Source organism: Ursus americanus, chromosome 25, assembly GCF_024610735.1.
Source record: "Ursus americanus isolate L20-20 chromosome 25, mUrsAme1.1.p, whole genome shotgun sequence".
Classification (NCBI taxonomy): Eukaryota; Metazoa; Chordata; class Mammalia; order Carnivora; family Ursidae; genus Ursus; species Ursus americanus.
Window position 1 is genome coordinate 3,600,976 of NC_142151.1, and position 22,853 is coordinate 3,623,828.

General features: G+C 37.7%; 1 protein-coding gene across 12 annotated transcripts in view; it reads right to left on the minus strand.

The window, feature by feature from the left end:
* ERC1 (ELKS/RAB6-interacting/CAST family member 1) overlaps nucleotides 1-22,853 on the minus strand; it is a 554,385-nt gene that overhangs the window by 118,053 nt on the left and 413,479 nt on the right. For all 12 annotated transcript variants that reach the window (XM_087855512.1, XM_087855510.1, XM_087855513.1 and 9 more), the window contains one exon: nucleotides 20,425-20,569. In XM_087855512.1, coding sequence (XP_087711638.1) covers nucleotides 20,425-20,569 — 145 coding nt within the window. The remainder of the gene's footprint in view (nucleotides 1-20,424; nucleotides 20,570-22,853) is intronic.

The window sequence follows — 22,853 nt, forward strand, 5'->3', positions numbered from 1 at the left end:
CTGATATGTATACTTATGATGTGACTTTTCTATGTGTAAGTTGTATTTCAATAAAAAAGATTTTTTCAAAAGGTTGTATCACAAGAAGATTTAAGCAATAGAGGAAATGATCTTTGATGGAAAGTCATTTCCTTCAATTATAGCTCACGTTTTGTCTTTTCTATAATTACAATATTATGATAATCAAAAGATGTTAAGTTACGAGTGCTCTCATCAGCTGACATAAAAGTGAGAAACCCATCTTAGTCTCAGATTAAAAGATATAATTTAGCTATCTTTCCTATTATAAATTAAGAGAAATATTTATTTCATTGTGCAGCCACAGGAACAGCTGCAAGGTGGTGGCTATTAATATCATTACCATTCAAGACAATAATCCAGCATTAGGAAATATTGCTGTGACCGTTGTTTTGATGTCTAAATACAATAGAGTCAATGATGGCAATCGGCTGAAGTAGAACCAGCACTGGTTTCCTGTGCCATATAGTTCCGCTTGGCTATTTTTTTTCCCTAAATAATAAGGTGAGCAGAGAGGCAGTCATGCGAAAACCATTACAAAAGACAACTTGATTTTAAGAATCTTCATTTTACTAACAAATGTTGAACACAGACTACAGGGATAAGATACAACTATATTCTTTCACTAGATTCAGGCCAGTGCCTGAGAGCCAATGAAGAGTCAGCTAGGCTCCTAAGTATGTTCATTCTGAGTCTTAATAGACAGTTTGGTATTGGTTACAGGTATGCAATTTGGGTATACTTTCGAAGAGAACATATAGATATTTAAACATCAATTCAATCTCTTTGTGTATTTCTGATGAATCAGCTAGTTAAAAGCTACGGAGGCCTAGAAGATGCATGTTCAAAATTGTTTTCAGGGATCCCATAATTTTAGATTTGGCCATTGGTAGGCTGCAATTTTACACAAGTCCAGGGAAAACATCATATCCAATTCAGAATGCCCTATTTAGGAACATGACTGGTAATATAAATAAACTTTATTTTAAACATTGTTTACCTTGAAAACCAATGATCACAATACTGTTTTTTGTGCTAAAGCTCAACAATTTAGTTAATTAAATTCTTATAATTCATAAAACTTTTGGAATATGAGGGGGGAAAAAACCTTGAGCTCAGGTATAATCAATGTTCATTCTTCGACAGTCATTAATTTGGGGAGACTTTCCAATAACAGCTTTTCAAACTCTCATCTCTATGAGCTCTCCCTGAGAATGCAAATTTACTGATTCTTTTTTTTTTTTTAAATTTTATTTATTTCAGAGAGAGAGAGAGAGTGTGAGCACACAAGTCAGGGGTGGGAGGACACAGGCCAAGGGAGAGGGAGAAGCAGACTCCCCACTGATCAGGGAGCCCAATGTGGGGCTCAATCCCAGGACCCTGAGATCGTGACCTGAGCCAAAAGCACATGCTTAACTGACTGAGCCACCCAGGTGCCCGCAAATTTACTGATTCTTAAAACTAAAAAATTATGTGTCCAAAAGCTATCTTAATAAATGCCATGTTGTATCTTGGGGCCAGATTTTCATATATATGTATATATGATAGTAACAGTATTTTCATACCAGAATTATTTGTGATGGTAATTTAGGGTTACTAGCACATAGGTTTTTAAACTTGGCTGCTTAAAAATCAGCCTATCTGATTTCAGATATTCTTTGAATCAGAACTCTCTGACCTCTAACTTTCATTAATCCAGTCAACAATTTCTAAGATTACCCTGAAATGAGAAGACATATTTCGATATAAGATGGGGAAGAGCTTGACCTGTCAAGATTCTGAATAAAGGGTGTCTGGGTGTCACAGTCAGTTGAGTGTCGGACTCTTGGCTTCAGCTCAGATTGTGATCTCGGGGTCATGGGATCGAGCTCTGTGTCAGGCTCCGTGCTAAACACAGAGCCTGTCTGGGGGCTGTCTCTCCTTCTCCCTCTGCCCCTCACTGCCCCACTGCGATTTCTCATTCCCTCTAAAATCAGTAAATAAATCTTTAAAAAAAATTCTGAATAATTTTTCAAAACTGAGAATAGTCTTATGATAATTTATGTATTTTTAGTATAATTTAAAATAAGAGATGATTACTCCAAACAAACAAAAGTCCAAGACCACAGGGCTCCACAGGTGAATTCTACTAAACATTTAAAGAAGAGTTAATACCTATTCTTCTCCAACTATTCCCAAAAATACAAGAGGAAGGAAAGCTTTCGAATTTATTCTATGAGGCCAGCATTACCCTGCTCTGCAAGCCAGATAAAGACACTACAGAAAAAAAAGAGAGAGAGAGAGAGAACTATAGGCCAATATCTCTGATGAACATAAATGCAAAAATTCTCAACAAAATATTAGCAAAACAATTTCAATGATACATTAAAAACATCACTTACCACAATCAAGTGAGATTTATTCCTGGGATGCAAGGGTGGTTCAATACTTGCAAATCAATCAATATGATACATCACATCAATAAGAGAAAGGGTAAAAACCATATGATCATTTCAGTAGAGGCAGAAAAAGCATTTGACAAAGTACAACACCCATTCATGATAAAAGTCCTCAACAAAGCAGCTTTAGAGGGAATATGCCTCAACATAATAAAGGCCATATAGGAAAAACCCACAGCTACCATACTCAATGGTAAAAAACTGAGAGCTTTTCTCTATGGTCAGAAACAAGACAGGGATGTTCACTCTCAACACTTTTATTCAACATAGTACTGGAAATCCTAGCCACAACAATCAGACAAGAAAAAAATAAAAAGCATCCAAATCGGTAAGAAAGAAGTCAAACCTTCACTATTTGCAGATGACATGATCCTATATACAGAAAACCCTAAAGATTTCACCAGAAAACTACTAGAACTGATAAACGAATTCAGTAAAGTCATAAGACACAAAAATCAATATACAGAAATCTGCTGCATTTCTATACACTAATAACAAAGTAGCAGAAAGAGAAATTAAGAAAACAATCCTATTTCAATTATAACAAAAATAATAAAATAACTAGGAATAAACTTAACCCAAGGGGTGAAAGACATATACTCTGAAAACTATAAAACACTGATGAAAGAAACTGAGGATGACACAAATAAATGGAAAGATATTTCATGATCATGGATTGGAAGAACAAATATTGTTAAAATGTCTGTATTACCCAATTCAGTCTGTAGATTGAATGTAATCCCTATCAAAATACCAACAATATTTTTCACAGAACTAGAATAAACAATCCTAAAATTTGTATGGAATCACACAAGACCCTGAATAGCCAAAACAATCTTGAAAAAACACAAAACTGGGTGCTTGGGTGGCTCAGTCGGTTCAGCATCTGCCTTTGGCTAAGGTTACGATCCCAGGGTCCTGGGATCGAGTCCCACATCAGGCTCCTTGCTCAGCGGGGAGCCTACTTCTCCCTTTGCCTCTGCCTCTCTCTCTGTTTCTCATGAATAACTAAATAAAATCTTAAAAAAAAAAAAAAAAGAAAAAAGAAAAAACACAAAATGGAGGTATCACAATCCTGGAGATCAAGATATACTACAAAGCTATAGTAAACAAAACAGTACGGTACTGGCATAAAAACAGACACACAGATCAACAGAACAAAACAGAGAGCCCAGACATAAACCTTAAATGGTCAATTAACCTTTGACAAAGCAGTAAAGAATGTGCAGTGGGAAAAAGTCTCTTCAACAAATGGTGTTGGGAAAACTGGAGAGTTACATGCTAAAGAATGAAAGGGGACCACTTTCTTATACCATACAGAAAATAAATTCAAAATAGATTTAAGAGCTAAATATAAGACCTGAAACCATAAAATCCTAGAAGAGAGCATAGGCAGTACTTTTTCGGACATCAGCCTTAGGAACATTTTCTAGATGTTTCCTAAGAAAAGGGAAACAAAAGCAAAAATAAACTATTTGGGATCCCATCAAAATCAAAAGCTTTTGTACAGCCAAGGAAACAAAACTAAAAGACAACCTACAGAATTGGAGAAGATGTTTGTGAGTGACATATCCAATAAAGGGTTAGTATCTAAAATATATAAAGAACTAATACAACCCAACACGAAAAAACCAAATAATCCTATTAAAAAAATGGGCAGAAGGCATGAAGAGACACTTCTTCAAGGGATACATATACAGATGGTCAACAGACACATGAAAAGATGCTCATCATCACTCATCATCAGGGAAATGCAAATCAAAACCACAATGAGATATCACCTCACACCTGTCAGAATGGCTAAAATCAACAACACAAGGAACAACAGATGTTGGTGAGGATGTGGAGAAAAAGGAACCTTTGTGCACTGTTGGTGGGAATGCAAACTGGTACAGCTACTGGGGAAAATAGTACAGAGGTTCCTCAAAAAGTTAAAATAGAATTACCATATCATCCAGTAATTGCACTATAGGGTATTTACCCAAGGAATACAAAAACACTAATTCGACGGGATATATGCACTCCTAGGTTTACTGCAGCATTATTTACAACAGCCAAATTATGGAAAGAGCCCAAATGTCCATCAACTGATGAATGGATGAAGAAGGTGCGGTGGATAGATAGATACAGAGAGAGAGAGATAGATAGATACAACGGAATACAACTCAGCCATAAAAAAAAAGAAGGAAACCTTGCCATTTGCAACAACATGGAGAAAGACAGACATCGTATGATTTCACTCATATGTGAAATTTAAGAAACAAAACAAATGAACAAACAAAACAAAACAGACTCTTCGATATAGAAAACAAACTGGTGGTTGTCAGGAGGAAGGGGATTGGGAGGGAACAGGTGAAATGAATTAAGAGTACACTTATCATGATGAGCACTGAGAAATGTACGGAATTGTTGAATCACTATAGTGTACACCTGAAACTAATGTAACACTATGTTAATTGTACTGGAATATAAACAAACAAATAAGAGATTATTAAAGTACTATTTATCACAAGACAGAATTATGGGGTCATTAATAATGGCTGAGGACTACTGAAATCCCTAACCAAAAGCACATAGTGATGGCAACACCTTTTGGTGTAGTGATTAGTAGTGTCAGCACTGGAGCCATAGGGTCTGTTAGGATTCCTTAGCTCAGCCACTGACTAGCCATGTGACCTGGGGCAAATTACTTAACTTCTCTCTCCCAGCATCTCCTCAGTAAAATGAGGATTACTACTTCACAGGGTTGTCGTAAAGATGAGTAAATTCATGTGAAGCACTCGAAACAAGGCTTAGCTCAATGAATGTTAGGCATTATTAATCTGTGAGATGACTAATGGAATGAGTACAGTTTTCTAGAGAGCCACGTAGTAGTTCAGATGATTTAATTTGGTTATGTAAACTGCCCATGCAAATGTTATAGTTTATCTAATATCACACTTCTTGTTCCTGAATGTAAATATCATTTAATTCCATATTCACCTTGAATAAGTATCTACATTAGTTCAAAAGAGACAAAAAGAGGCAGTAATTCGGAATATACTCTGTGGAATATACTGGTATGACTGATTCCTACCAAGAGAAGTTTAGTGGGAGAAAGGGGGAACACCCTCAAACCAATCTTTCTAGTTTTACTTATGCTTAATGAGTTCCTCAGACCAAGGTCAATGAGCACAAGAAACACAGTTATAGATCATGCCACCCGACAGACATAAACGAAGCAGGAATAGGAGGGGTACAAGCATGGGGGCAGGAAACCTAGGTTGATTTATTTGCATTGAGACAATTCAAGAGGGATCAGGAAACGCAGAAGATTTATAAATTCCCTGTTGCATCATAAAAGGCAGCAGCCTGACAATAGGAAGGGCAAGTTAGATTTGATGCTAGAAAAGAAGGGAAGCAAGAGTCTTATCAAATTTTTGTGAAGAATTTTCCTACATCTGGAATTGATGACGAAAAAGATGGAACAGATGGATGAAAGGAGACTGGGAGGAATCCAGATTTCCCCACATCTCCCAACCTCTGGACTTCACTTAACTCCAAACAAGCAAAACTCATCAAAAGATGATCTATTTCTTTGTAGAATATAAAAAAAGTTTTCAAGGGATACTAAGTAACCAGGATTTTTTTCAACTTCAAAATGCAATAATTTCATAAAATAAGCAAATTTCTAAAGACACATTTAAACAATCCTTACATATATATGTGTTTTCTTGTGCTTTATAATTGGTTCTTTTAAAAATATTCCTAATGTCAGCAATTAGCAGATAATATAGCTATAAGAAAATACATTAATTTGTCATAACATGGAAATAATAGACTTCAAAATTCCTTTTATCTATCCATCCAATATTATACATGAGGAAGATAAAACCTAGAGAGGTAAGCTAGGCAACTTGTGGCCTGGCTTTATATAAAAAAACAAACAAAAAAACAAAAACAAATTCAATGCCAACATTTAGATATCGAGAGATTTAAAGGTGAAGAGGGTCAAAAAAGACAAACTTCCAGTTACAGGATAAATAAATCCTGGGGATGTCATGTACAGCACAGTGGGCATAGTTAACAAAACTGTACTGTATATTTGGAAGTTGCAGATAGATCTTAGAATTCTCATCATAAGAAAAAAATGTATAACCATGTGTGTGATGGATGTTAACTACACTGATTGTGGTGATCATTTCACAGTACATACATATATCAAATTATGCTGCACACCTAAACCTAATACAATGTTTATGTCAATTACATCTCAATTAAGAAAAGAGATTTATATAAAATTATGGATTCCATGAAGAAAAAATGAGGCTCACATCATGCATGGTCCCAAGTTGGAATTAAAACTGGCTGCTAGTTAAGAAACAACAATTGTTGGAGAGGATGTGGAGAAAGGGGATCCCTCCTACATTGTTGGTGGGAATGCAAGTTGGTACAGCCACTCTGGAAAACCGTGTGGAGGTCCCTTAAAAAGTTAAAAATTGAGCTACCCTATGATCCAGCCATTGCACTACTGGGTGTTTACCCCAAAGATACAGACGTAGTGAAGAGAAGGGCCATATGCACCTCAATGTTCATAGCAGCAATGTCCACAATAGCTAAATCGTGGAAGGAGCCGAGATGCCCTGCAACAGATGACTGGATTAAGAAGTTGTGGTCCATATATACAATGGAATATTACTCAGCAATCAGAAAGAACGAGTTCTCAACATTTGCTACAACATGGACGGCACTGGAGGAGATAATGCTTAGTGAAATAAGTCAAGCAGAGAAAGACAACTATCATATGATTTCTCTCATCTATGGAACATAAGAACTAGAATGATCAGTAGGGGAAGAAAGGGATAAAGAAAGGGGGGGTAATCAGAAGGGGGAATGAAACATGAGAGACTATGGACTATGAGAAACAAACTGAGGGCTACAGAGGGGAGGGGGGTGGGGGAATGGGATAGACCGGTGATGGGTAGTAAGGAGGGCACATATTGCATGGTGCACTGGGTGTTATACACAACTAATGAATCATCGAGCCTTACATCGAAAACCGGGGATGTACTGTATGGTGACTAACATAATATAATAAAAAATCATTATTAAAAAAAAAAACAAAAAAAAAAACTGGCTGCTAGTTAATCACAGTCTCTCTCTCTTACTGTTTTACACACTTCACTCACTTCTTTAACCTACGATATCTGCCTGGCTCATTCAGCCACAGGGTTAGGTGCTATAAGGTATCTGAATAGTACTTTGTAAACTGTGAACTGTGCATGTTAGTTGATGGTGTTATTACTGCTTAAGATTATACACTTAGCTATCAATACAGTTGGAGCTAGAGCTCAGGTCTCTTGACACTCAGTTTCGTGCTATTTCTAGTGTACCCTTACAGAATGGGAATTCCTGTATCTGAAGAAACAGCCATGCCAATGAGAATAATTTGGCTTAGAATAAATGAAATTAACAACTGTTGTACAATCAGTGAATAATTTCTCTTCTTCTTTCTTCCTCCACTCTCATGTTTCAACTTCTACCCAAAGGAGGATGAATGTATGAATGAAAAACAGCACAGAATAACTTTGCTAATGAAAAAAACAAAACAAAAAACCCCAACCCAAACCAGATTTCATGGCTAGGAAATTCCAAACTACAAAGATGAGTCTTGAAGTGAAGATTAAAGTAGAGATTAAGATGAGGAAGTAGAGGCAATTCCAGAGGTGAGGACAGTGAATGGGAAATGCTTTGCATCCAGTTCCTTTCAAATAAATCTGGATACCATCAGCAGGAAAAATCTAGCTGATCTTAATGTCTGTAGTGGTTTAGAGAAAGAAATACGTATACTGAATACTTAATACATAAAAATAAAGAATTGAAGGGAATAGGATAATTAAAAAGAGATTAACATTTTTTTTAAAGATTTTATTTATTTGAGAGAGAGCAGAGTAAGAGAGCACATGAGTTGGGGGGGAGGGAGAGGAGGAGAGGGAGAAGCAGGTTCCCCGCTGAGCAGGGAGCCCGGCTCTGCCCGATCCATCCCAGCACCCCCAGATAACGGCCTAAGCTGCTTAACCGACTGAGCCACCAAGATTAACATTTTTATCTGACCAAGTCAATAAGGGCTGTTGAATCATTAAATACTGATTGAATTGCAATCTTCTATTCTGGTAACTTCTGAATATTATGTGTTTTAGCCAGACAGATGGTTTTCACTTTCTGTGATAACAGTCACTCTCAGGAGACAATGTCAGACAGGAGAGCTGAGAGGTGGACATGTGTATATGGCAAATAAACGAGAAAGCAGGCACAGTCAAGTTCAACATCAAGGGGTTGTCCAGCAGTGCCTACACGCATGTCTTCTTGAAGAATGTCTGCCCCGTCGAGCAAAAGATATTTGGCGCTATATATGTGTGGTGGACAAATGGATACTTGAATGCTCTCCATTATCAAGAATTTAAACTGCCTAGTGAGATGGACAGATGACTACTAAATTTTACTTTCCACCAACAGCTTCTGAAGTACTCAAGCTACTTCAACACTTGCTACTTATTTTCCCCTTTGTCCATTAACAACTCAAGAGCTCTTTGCAACTTTACATTATTAATGTTCTCTTTCTAAAGAATGTACCATAGTTTTATTGTTCTCTCTCCAATTTTAGAGGTCCCTTTTAAACTAGCATTAATACTATGATGAATGGGTTTTTCCAGCGGTTCTAGAATTAGCAACTAGGGACCAAAGCTGGGGACAAAGAAGAGCTAAACAAGGCATATTATAAAGAGAGCTTACTAAGAGGTGGCAGAAAAGGGACGACTGTCCACCAGTCCAACATGTCAGCACATGCCTTTTTCTCTTGGGACTGCTGTGGGGATGATGCTAGGACTGGGAAAGGAATCTTGATGGCACAAGGATATATATTCATGCACATGAGGGTCCCTGTGTCTGAGCTCAGTGAGAGGGCTCAAACAGAAGTCATTTCAATCCTAAACACTGGGTGAAAGTAAAACTGGCATCTCATTCCTGTGTTTGGTACCTACTTAGGCATCAGACTTGTTGATTTGCCTTGTGCTTATCTGAGAAGGAAAAAAGACCACTGGAGAGAGAACAAGGCTGGACAGAGAAGTACTGAATCTGTAGGCTTATAGATTCTCACTATTTAATTGGGATGGCAAAGATGCGTAAGTTTCCTATGAGGCAAGTGACATTAGAGGAAGGTTTCTGTCTTTCAGTTACTACTCTACCCCAAGCAACTCGGGGTCAGTGTTGGTCAGAGAACTACGTGAGAGGACTGCAAGAGCATCTGAGGGCCCCGACACCAAAGGAAGAAAAAAACAGGAATGAGAGAGAACAGAATGGGTCCCTTTCCCACTGTACGCCCTGCTTGTGAGCTGAGGTAGGGAAGAGAAGATGAAACCAGTTTTGTCTTGTTGTCTGATCTGCTTTCTGAGGTCATAAATTAAAACAGTCTTTTCTAGAGTTTAATATAAATATGGAATATTCTTCTGTCTGGATTCTTTTGCTCAGTGTGTTTTTGAGATTCATCCATGGTGTCATGTGTGTTTGTAGTTCATTCCTATCTAATGCCAAGCCGTATTTCATTGCATGTGTATACCACAATTTGTTTATTCACTCACTTGTGGTAGCCAGCCTTCAACGATCCCTGACTACATTTATTCACACCACTATGTTGTTCCCTCCCGCACCACAGGGGGTTGGTTTATGTGCTCAATAGAATAAGGTTGAAGTGATGGTATGTCACTTCTGAGATTAGACTATAAAAGACATTGTGGCTTCCATCCTCCTTGCTCTCTACCTCTCTTGGATCACAGGCTCAAGGGAAGCAAGCTGCCACGTACTAAGTAACCTTATAGAGAAGCCTTCATGGTGTAGAGCCAAGAGTCATATGAGTGAATTTGGAAGTGAATCCTGTAGCTCCAGTCAAGCATTTAGATAACTAGACCAAGCCAATAGCCTGACTGCAAAATCATAAGGGACCCTGAGTCAGAACAACCAGCTAAGCTGCTCCCAGATTCCTTACACTCAGAAACTACGTGAGATAATAAATGTTTGTGTGTGTGTGTTTTTCTTTAAAGATTTTGTTTTTAAGTAATCTCTATACCCACTGTGGGGCTTGAACCTACAACCCTGAGATCAAGAGTCATATGCTCCATTGACTGAGCTAGCCAGGAGCTCCTAAATGTTTGTTGTTTTAAGATACTAAATTTAAGGCAATTTTTATGCAGTAATAGATAATAATTTTAGTAACTGCCACGACAAAAACCTAAAATGTGGGAGTGGCTTTGGAACTGGGCAGTGGGATGGAAGCTGGAAGAGCTGGAAAGACTTTGAGGACACTTAGGAAAATGTAATGTGCCTTGAATAGACTGTTGGTACAAAGGTTTTGAGGAGGCTACGAATGGGGCCCTCAAAAGAAGCAAGCAACATGTTAAGGGGATCCTTGTTAAGTAGTAGCAGAAAGTTGGGCGACAACATTATTAGCTGTAATGTGGAGGGTCAAAAATTGCATTTGATGAACTGAGTGATTTAGTTAAGGAGACCTCCAGCTAGAGGCCTGAAGGTGTGCCCTGGTTCCTTCTTGCTTCTTATAGAGAGGAAAGAAAAGCACTAATGTGTCTACCCCAAGGGCAGTTTAGCTTGGTCCTTTTATGTGTTTATGGGAACTTAACAAATAATAAACTTACTGGCAACACACCTCCATGAAGAATTTCATTCATAAGGAAAGGCTTTAAATGAGTAAGCAGCCTCTGAAATGTCTATTTTCTTGGCTAGTTAAAAGGATATTTCGTAAAATTTTTTCTGTTTAGGAAAAAAAATGATAAATCCAAAGTCATGACCTTCACTAAACTGGGTTCATACTGGTATATTAGTATGCTCTCACTATTTTGGCTCTGTTCAGAAAAAATCTATGCATACTACAGAGAATCAACAATAAGTCCGGCAAGTAAGAATCCAATTATTTATCGTGCTCCAACTTGGTAGTTCTAAATGTTACTCCAATAAGTGGGTCAGGGCCTGGGGCTAAGAATATGAAAACCAAATGTGAGTTGTTGTGTTTGTTCTAATGTATCTGACCTATACTTTCATTTTTCAGAACAATGTTGAGCCAGTTCTTTCCATTAGTAGAAATCTAAGAACCAATCACATTTTTACATACAAAACAATAGATTTACATTCTTTACTCAAAACTATGAGATAGGTAGAGAAAGACACTTGAAACAAAATAAAATGATTTGAGCTTGGCTTACTTAGAATCAATACTGAAACAGCATTTTCTTTCATCGAAACTGTGATAAAAAAATATGTGCACCAAAGTTGGAGTTGGAACGAATGCTATTTCATTGTGCCCTAACCTTCAGTACCAAACAAAAGGAATTTACTGAACTTTCAAAAATTTATTCGCCTTTGGACCATGAATAAGCATGAGAAATTTTAGTCCAAAGGATGATTTATTTGGAAAGTTCCAAGTGCCTGGAGTGGTTCTGATACATGCCTTCTCAACTATAACTTCAGAGTTAGCATATCACGCTACTATAATAGTAGCCTTTACTGCTATAAGGAGTAAAAGAGAGATGATGATTTCTCTTCAAAGGCTGGCCAATGGTCAGCCCTAAAACAAGCAAGAAAAGGGGTCTAAAGTCAAAATAAGAAGGGCGTTAACCTATATACACATTCTGCTCACTATTAAAAGGGTGTAAAATAACCCAAAATAAAGGAAGTAAAAGAGGACAAGTCCATATTATAGAATAGGCTGTTTCTGAGTGAGGTATGTGGATAGCACATTGTATACTGTCACTCTCAGTAACCAGCATTCTAACAGGGATAAGGAACTCTCAGAGAATATATAGATGTGGGCTTATGGATGAGTGAAGGTATGCTATAGTGGACTGCAGTAAGTGCCAACTCAAAGTAGGCCAGTTTCCTGCACCTCATTAGAGGCTGTCAAAGTCCTTCACTCTACCTGATAAAGCAATAAATAAAACTATTATACAAGGTATCATATATGTCATGCAAGCCTGACTAAAAAACTAGAGAGTGGGCAGAACTTAACAAAAGACAATTAAAGTATAACTCACTTCAGATATTTTTCATACTGTACTTATTAAAAATACTCGGAGCAACACTGAAACAACCCATTTCCATCAAGAACTTAGAGATTAGGGAAATAAAGTAGTCTTATGAGGGTTAAACAAATAAAATACACACAACACAATAGAAAATGAAGAAAGTAGATGGTAACACTTGACTGAAGAGTATGGGATCACTTCCAGTACCAATCAGGATCACCTGGGCTTAACTGCAAGGAAACAGAACTGGGACAACTGGGAAAGACTGTGTGAACAGAAAGGTGACATTCAGACTGAACGGTAAAAAGACACCAGGAGCAGGCTCTGGTTAGCTGAGAAATGTGCAGATGAACCTTGGCATTAGTATCTGACAGTCAGCTAGCTTCCCCACATGACAGACACCTTTCTGCAGAATATAGACCAGGAGATCCTGACACATCACACAGCTCTGTACTTACATATAGTACTTATATACGATATACAGATCTTCTTCTCCAGGAGATCTTGGTTCTTGGGTCTTTTTTTTTTTTTTAAAGAATTTATTTAGAGAGTGAGAGCGAGTGGGGGGAGGAGCAGAGGGAGAGAGAATCTCAAGCAGACTCTTAGCTGAGGGTGGAGCTCGACATGGGGCTCGATCCTACAACCCCAAGATTATGACCCAAGCCAAAATCAAGAGTTGGATGCTCAAATGACTGAGCCACCCAGATGCCCCAAGATCTTGGTTCTAATTGATCTTCAAACTTCCTGAACAGGAACAAGAGAGAGATAATATTCATTCTGTTTGGGAGAAATGAAGCACAGATACATACCAACTTATCAAGGTTTTTCTGTATCCACCAAACTATATATATGCATTACTTATGATTCTTCAGGCCTACTCAGCTAGTAAACTTAGGTATCCTTAAACTATTTATAATTCTATTTGAGCATTTTGGAAACTGACAATTTGTTCAGAATATATAAAATAAGGACAACTTAAAATTAGTTTAGAGTTCCTACAATGACAAATTGTGTGACAAATCACTAATAAATATTTTGCTCAAATTCTTGTGTAGTATGAAAGAAGTACAACTTCTATGCCCAACTAGATGACCTGAAAATTCTTAGGTGACAAAATACCTAGAAATGCTAGATAAAGTAGCTGAAAGTGCATTAAAGAGAAGTCTCCAAGAGCCATGTTTATTTGCTTACCTTTCTATCACCAACACCTAGGAGAGGGCATGGCATATAGTAAGCACTAAATAATAATTGGTGGATGTTGCTAAATTAATTTAGATGAGAGTCTGGAAGGGTCTGTTAACAGTAAAGGGTGTGAGTCAAGGAAGAAGAGATTCCTGGACAGCAGGGGAAATACTAAGGCTTTCTTGAATTATAGCCCCAGAGTTCCAATTAGGAACAATGATAGGATGCTATATGCTATCTGTGCTAAAGTATGACCTATTCTTTGATACCTATAGTTAATTTGTGCTGTTAGCTGATCAGTGGCCTTGATTTTACCTTCTGTGAAACAGAACTACATTATTAATAACCTGTTTTCCTCTCAGGAGATGTTGTTAGAAAATGATGACAAAATTTTACAAACACACCAACAGGGAGCGAGACAAATGCTCAACATTACAGACAGACAAAGGTGTGTGTGTGCGTGTGTGTGTGTGTGTGTGTAATAAAAGATGTGAGGCCATCCTGACTTTATAAAGATCTTTTTAAAACTCAATTGATTTTGTATGTCAGTATCACCACAGAGGAGAATTCCTGATAGCTGTCTTAACATATCATCAATGAGAGTAGTTCAGGTCCTGGAGGAGAAGGGGAATACAGAAGGTATGAAGAATCACAGGTTTAATGCTGACAGTAATTTTCATAAAAATTTATGAGTACAAGAAATTAATATTTGAAAAGAAAAGGTTAAAGCCTAAAACATTTTCTGTGATATAACTCAAAAGCAGTGATTGTTTAAAAAAAAAAAAAAAAAGCAACCAATCAAAATTTGGGGTTTCTCATTATGAGTGTATTGACTTACCTACTTATTTTACTTAGACCTAATTTAGCATTATCCTATTACAGAAAGTAGAACATTTGCCTATGGAACTCAAGAGTTGAAAAGTTCAGGGGCGCCTGGGTGGCACAGCGGTTAAGCGTCTGCCTTCCGCTCAGGGCGTGATCCTGGCGTTATGGGATCGAGCCCCACATCAGGCTCCTCCGCTGTGAGCCTGCTTCTTCCTCTCCCACTCCCCCTGCTTGTGTTCCCTCTCTCGCTGGCTGTCTCTATCTCTGTCAAATAAATAAATAAAATCTTAAAAAAAAAAAAAAGAGTTGAAAAGTTCATAGTGAACAACATCATCAAGAACTAACTTTCCAGGGTAATCTGTGATTATGAAAAATTGATATTTTAGAGGTGAAAAATTAATACTTTACTTCAGATTATTTTTTAAAAGCATAGTGATTTTCTAATTTTTTTTCAATATTTTATTTATTTGACAGAGAGAGAGAGAATACAAGTAGGCAGAGAGGGAGGCAGAGGGAGAGGGAGAAGCAGGCTCTCCACTGAGCAAGGAGCTGGATGCTGGGCTCAACCCCAGGATCCTGGGATCATGACCTGACCTGAAGCCCAACGGTTAACCGACTGAGCCACCCAGGTGCCCCTAATTTTTGTTTTGTTTTGTTTTTTAAAACTCATCCTGAAAAGCAACTAAATTAATTCAGTCTAAAACTCAAATGAGTGGTCAGATAAATATTCTTTAAGAACAATAGTTTTAAACCCGTAGGACCCTGAAATTACTATACTACCTTGACTGCCTGCTCTCTGAAGGAGATAGTAATTACTCTTTAATTCATGCACATCACGTTCATAGGTGATAAAGGTTCAGGGGGACCAGACCTTAAGTGGGCAATTTTCTTAACCCCATGTAAAGGCCAAACAGACTGGCCGCACAGGCTACATGCTGGATAGCGACAGGGTTAGAATATCCCTTCATTACCCGTATGTAGGTTGGGAATCCAGGGGACCAAACACTCCTCGATAATCGCTCGGAAGCTGAAAAGTCTCTGTATACTCAGGATGGTCAAAGTCTCTGGGAGGCTGGCTCCCAGCTGGCGCTTTTAGGAGTTGTTTGCAGATGGTTCAAAGAAGGCAGAGCGCAAAGGCGCACTGTTAGAGCAGCGTGTTTAGTTCTGATGTAGGACTGCCATCTCCAAAGACGTAAGAGAAGCTAAATTATACTTCATTGTAATTTTGTAGCTTTAAGTTCACATCACTTCTTTTAGTAATTTGAAGAACAGGGATAAATCCACCATTTCTTTTTTGTTTCAGATTCTTCAGAGGCAGAGAGGGGAGGCTTTGGAATATAAATAAATACCTTTTCCAATCTCTTGGGAGAGCAAATGAGTGCCTTAAAGACTTGAAATAGCACTGTTTGTAATTTTCTTCTTTTTTTAAAAACTAAAATAAAAAAGATTTTATTTATTTGCTAAAGAGAGTGCGAGTGAGTATAAGTGGCAGAGGGAGAGGGAGAATCCGGCTCCCTACAGAGCAGGGAGCCCAACTCTGGGCTCAATCACAGGACCCCGGAATCATGACCTGAACCTAGGGCCGATGCTTAACCAATTGGGCCACCCAGGTACCCCTGCATTGTTTGTATTATTCTAATTCCAACACAACTTTTCTAATTACCAACTGTCTGGAATTTCCACATAAGATGGTAGGAGTAAGAAGAGAACAAGCTCTTGTCCCACCATGTAGAAATTTACCCAAGAAATTTAATCTTTTGGGGTCTCAGGTGCTTCATCTACATGATAAAGATAATAATACACAGAATTCTGGTGAGGACTAGATATGACGTATACAAAGCAGCTGTGCCTGGCATATTATAGTCAACTGATAAGTGGCAGCCATTTTTGTAAGTTATTCTATTTTCACATATTTCTGAAAAGTCGTATGAGTCAGGGATGGAAGAGGCATGTATGCAAACGTAGAGCCACAGAACTAGAGAGTGAGTGAGACAGAATGCATGCTTGGAGTTATAATGTTCCTAGTGCTGACAATTTCAGGCAGGTGGGCATTTAACGATGCTCTTCAATGATGAAACTGTAAGACTTAAGAAAGACATATTGAAAATTCAATAGTTATTATACATGACTGAACGAGAGCCAGAGTTACTGAAGTCCCCCCTTTTCTCAGTGTAGCCTGTATCACCCATAGCACAGCGCTCACTGTGAAACAGAGATCTCTGAGAGGTAACAGAAGTGGTAGCTTAAGTGCTTTGGGTTTCACACATTAAATAGTGTGAAACTATTTAATTTCACACTAACCCTGTGAGGTAGGTAATACTATGCAAATGGTATAGAAGAGGAACATGAATCTCAGAGAAATAATTTGTCTAAACTGGTAAAAGAGACACCTAGAGGTACAACTTAGGTCTGATTAGCTGCCAGACTGTTAACTAGGAAGAGAGACATTCGTTTTCCATGAATACAATATTTGAACCACAGTAGATACTCAAAGAATCTGAAATGAATGGGCGAATAAATCATGTAATGCAGGGATGATTTGCTGAGGCTGTCAGCAGGAAAAAATGGTAAGGCTCCCTTCTACAGAATGGTTTTGCCAAATGTTTAAAACAACTAGTATTTTAAGCACTATACTGTGAGCTTCTTCTTTAAGGCAAGTACGGTCTCTTTATATCCTTCATGCCTAGACAATGCTGGAATAAAGGAATATATTGTCTGACATTTCATCCTAATGCAGAGGATTCTTAAATTACAGTTGTAAATGAGATTGTCTAGATTCAAACCAAATCAGTGTAAGTTTGTAGCCTTTCCTCTTCTAATGTTATAGTTGACCTTTAAAAAACAGGAAACAAACCAAACCAAACCATGTAGCTTGTCTTGAAAAGCCCAAACTGCCCATGACACATTTTGTATAGAGCACACAGGGGCAGAGCCAGACTTCACACTAACAGCAAATACAATATGGAGGTTGTAAAATTCTTGAGGTGAAAAGAAGAAAATAATGCTGAGAGAAAGGCCATTTTGTGACAGCTGCTGTGGCTAAACAGATTGTGTTAATGCTTTCCAGGGTTCCATGTGAGTTTACACTAAATCCAGCGTGGGTGCTTGACAATCACAGCAGGGGCTTCTTCATGACTTATAATTCGAACACACTGGTTGGCACCCACCACATCACATCTGGAGTTTGTTAGACAACCTTTATTTTTTATTTTTTTCATTGGCTCTGGCCCCTTCCTCTGATGCAGCCTCTCCAAGTGCTGCTTGGCCGTGAATGAGTCAAGGAGACAAGTTACCCAGGGGTGGGTATGCAAATTGGGACCATCTTAGAGGGTGACCCCCAAATCTGTAAATCCCTTGTTGCTTCACCTCTTTCTGACAATAGGAACTGCACATGAGTGCCAAGAGCCCATCAGGCAGTGGCGGCTCCACTTACTTGAAAGCCTGGTCAATGCTGAGTGCTTCCTTGTTAGGAAATGGCCTTTAGATTGAGGCACATTCCAGCAATTCAAGGACTAGAAGCTTTAAATTAAAACAATATTGATGCCATATCCTCTTTCCAAAAGGTCTCTCCCTTGTCTAAAAGTGAGTACACACACTTAGAAAAAATTAAAGAATCAAATATCTTTGGCAAGACTGGTTCCTTCTTGCTCACAGCATCCTAGACACTCTCTGAGAGGGCAGGAATGTGAAACTTTACATGGAAAGCAGACAGAAAAACATTGTTAGGAAGGACTCCCGAGAACTACATTTATCTCTCTCCTTACATAGATCACATGACTACAGAATATTCAGGGCATATAGTTAAGATGGAATGCTGCTCTTTTTTAAGATTTTAAGTTCATGGATTAAAGAATATCCTTAATTTTCACCTACTGAAAATACATAGCCTTGAGAAGGAAGTAATCAAAGCCACTACGAATGAGATACAGTACTCTAGTCTGCTAGACATTTTATTCTGTTCCGTGTCTGAGAGTAGCGGGACCAGGAACTACTTAAATCTACGTCTATATATTCAGGCCTAACTACTTAGGAGAACTGAGATTGCTAAGTATATACACTCACAAACTAGTGAATGCCTTTTCTCAATAATACCCTCCTTTTTCATATATCAGCACGCCCCCCCCAGAAGTATACCTGACAAATATAAGCTGTATATATTTAAGGTATATACAATGTGATGTTTTAATATATGTATATATCACGAAATCACTATCACAATAAAGCTAATTGACATTTCTATTACTTTACCGTTACCTTTTTCAAGAACACTTAAAATCTACTCTTAGCAAATTTCAAATACATAATATGATATTATTAACTACAGTCACCATGATGTGTATTAGATCCCCAGAACTTATTCATCTGGCATAACTGAAATTTTGTACTCTTTGACCAACACCTCTCCATTTTCCCCACCCTTCTAGGCCACTGCAACCACTATTCAACTCATATTACCAGCTTTGATAAGCCAAATTTCAGTGTTGAACTACTGGACAGATGTCTTTAATATTAACCACGTTCTTCCTGTTTTACTTAACAGGTGTCCAAATACTGGATGATGTCTTCTTCTTATGGCAAATTATTTTAGGACACTGGAAAAGATTCTTCTACTTACAAATGAGCAACGGGTTGTTTTTTTGCTGGTCATTTATCTATCCTATAGAAAAGAGACATCTTTTGGCATTTTCTCAGCAAAGTTGGTCACATAAATAAACATAAAATCTATTTCTAAGCAGTTTTAATACTGGTCTACAAACAGAGATATATTTATTGTGTAAATACGGATTCTTGTTATTTTGAACATTAAATATTATGTTAAAAATACTATCAATTGATGACTGATCCCCTAGAGTAGAAAAGAAGAAATTCCTTCATCTGAAAAACTCTTTCCCAGTCTTATTACTTCAGGTAGAAGAGCAAACCTAGGCAGACACAATGCACGGAAAATGTGACTGAGAATGGAGGAGATGATACTAGAAGACAGGACTTGTGGACACTGCAAATAGTATAGGAATGGCCAGTGAAGAGCATTAAGATAAAGAAGGGAGCTTAGATTTTAAAATTCAGCTTTCCCTGTATTCTCAATGATTTTCTTCCCCAAGTTTTTGAATTGTCTTAAGATATACATAACAAATTTATCATTTTCACCATTTTTAACTGTCCATTAAGTACATTTACACTGTTGTCCAACCACTAACAAAGGGGAAATGCTTAGCTTTTATTTTCTTACATAAATATTAAGCATACATCTGGGGAAGGATTAGGTAGGAAAAGAAAAGGGCAAAACTTTGCTCTTACCTTCAAAGCTTACTCAGCTCTGAGCAGCTAGAAATTGTTTAGTAAAAATATACTTAGTGCCTTCTATAGTAAGACTTTGGTTGGATGTCAAAAATAAGCCTTTTTCATTTTAAGTGGGCAGAACTTTGCTAATTTCATTCAGCTAAGTTAAAAAACCTTCTTGTAGAAGACTTGTAACATCTTCTAAACTAGTGCTCTTACCAAGAACATCCTCTAATTCCTAGATATAGCCAGAGATTTGTGAAGAAGATTAAAGTCTCTGCTTACGAAAACTAACAAGAGACGTGCCTGGGTGGCTCAGTCATTAAGCGACTGACTCTTGATTTGGCTCAGGTCATGATCTCAGCGTTATGAGATCAAGCCCTGTGATGGGCTCTGTGCTGGGCATGGAGCCTGCTTAGGATTCTGTTTCTGCCTCTCCTCCTGTCCACCTCCCTCCTGGGGGGGGGGAGCCCCTAGCTAGATACAAAGATCAGGTGTCTAATATGAGATGTGAGACCTTAAAACATAAGCTGGCAAAGACAAAGGTAGAGAATGGCATGAAAGCTGGTCTTACTGCCCCTCCACCATGGGCCCTCCCTGGCATTTTATTATACCTGCTGTTTGAGCTGCTGCACCAGACGATCCTTCTCCCGCTTCAGTGCAGCCACTTCCTCTTGGGTCTTTTTCTTAGAGGATGAAAGCTCCAAAAGAGCTATGTTGGCATCTTTTTCACTAATGGCAGCCAAAAGAGCTTCTTGCCTACAAAATAAAGAAAATTCCAGGACTTTCATTCATCCCCAAAACAATCCTTTGAAGTTACTATTATCAGCCCCATTTTATGCACGATGAAACCAAGGCTCAGAGGGTTTATATAGCTTGCCCAAGTTCACACTTGAAGTAAACGGTGCAGCCAGGAATCCCACTCAGGTTTTTCTGACTCTAAATGTCTTTATCATGTGTTATACTGACATCCTAATAAAGAGTTCCTACAGTTATAGTTAAACTCAAAAGTAAACAAAATTAATGACTTCTTAAAACTAATAATACTATCACGCATACATTTTACCCATTTAATTCATTTTTTTTGATAAGCAGTCTGTACCTGCCAGGGAAACTGAGGCATTACTGTAACTGAAAACACTCTTAACGTATAGCGTGTATAACAAACCGTAAACATTAGGAAATAGGATTTAGAAAATCAGCCATCTGTTCTTGGGGCGTTCTAAACATCTACAATTCTCTTTCTCTCATCAATGCAAATAAGTTTCCAGTTGTGGCTTTATTTGGCAACGAATCAGCGCACTTTGAAACAATAACTTGAACCTTACAGATTCCTTGTGGTTTAGCTAACTACTTTTTGGTTCACATTCAGAAAGAAAAGAAGGTGGGATTTAGAAGAGGGGTGAACACAAGAAATTTACAAAATAATATGAAGTTGGTGAACAATTAGTCTCCTGGCAAAAATGTATTCCGCAATAGCTCATCTATTATTTAAGTCATCTGTAAGAACACAGATTTGATTTATAGGAACTATTTAAGTGGCCTGAGCTTTTGACCTGAGGAAATGCTGAATCTGAGAATGAACTGCCCATGTTTAACCTTGCTTCTGTCTTTTGTTAAGATAATTACGCTTCAATAGCAGTCATCTGGAAGAGTTTTAGTTTAGCCACAAACTGGAAGACTATCTTCTGCATATTCTGACAAGGATTTTCTGTTTTCTGGATGGGTAGGTCTGGAGAACTCTGAACAAGCAGTGCTAACGAACAGAGGAGAAAGATCAGCTTACATCATGAAATGAAGATTTGTTTAACCAGTCTTTGCTGTTAGAAGGGAAGAAGATTCTCATTGACCCCAGTGTAATTCTCCACTGTCCCCACACTCTATATAATTCTAAAAAATGGCAGATGGCTTAACCCATGAAGCTTTAGTCAACAACAAAGGGATAACAATAGTCTAAACATATCCACTGACCACTTGGAAAAAATATGTTAAGTGGTGAAACGAGCTTAAAGGTGAAGGAGTTCAAGTTGGTTTCACTATGCACAATTTCCTGCCGATTGCTGTCATCTGTTCCCTTTGGGGAAGCTCAAAGCTAGAATGAGAAATGTGTTTTCTCAATAAGGGTGCTGCAGTATTTCTGTGCACCAATAGTCAGAATTACACATTTAGCAGCAGGCAAATAACAGAAGATGAATGAAAGATAAATTATTTTACCCAATTAGATCAAGTAACTAGCACCTCTGCAAAATGAAAGATACAAAGGTGATGGGTTCTGAGTTCCATTCTGTGCTTAAGTAAAGCATCATAATGTGAAATAGTAAAAATTATTCTATGTTGGTGAAGCATCTTGACTGAATTCCAAATTCTTATAAATGATACGCTTGGCCAGCTAAGCGTGGTACAGTTAATCTCTAGGGTAAAATGTCACATTCCCAAACTGCAATATGATATAACAGGTGACAATTCAGACTCCAAATTTTAAAATAAAGGATGTAGTGGTAGACTCTGAGCCACTGGAATAATGCCTTTTTTACTAAGATAAATAATTTTAAGTCTTTTGTTCTTTCTATATAAAACCCAAATAGAAACTTTACTGTGTCGTTTGTTATTTATTTTTTATTGAGCATTGGTAATATGCTACAAACTGCACAGAAACAAACTTTCCCTCCCTAACCATCGCTCTCAACCTCTAAAAATTCCCTAACAGCTCAACATACCACTGTCTTTTCCATTTTAAAAGTATACTCTTGATAGTGATTTCTACATGCATATGTGCCCCAAAAGGTTGATAGTCAAGAGAATAAAATGTTTTGATTATATACTGCACATATAAACATACAAACTTTGGGTAACGTCAGTATGTTTTATAGGTATATAATAGCTTTTATGTTTTTCTTTTGTTTTTGGAAAGAGACAGTATTGTTCTCTTGTGTACAATTTTGGTAAATTTGAAATGGACAGCTATAGGGGAGAGCAATCTCTTAAAAATTTGGAAGATAGGCAAGAATATTAAAGCTAATAAGTAGTAACAGCCATCTAAATT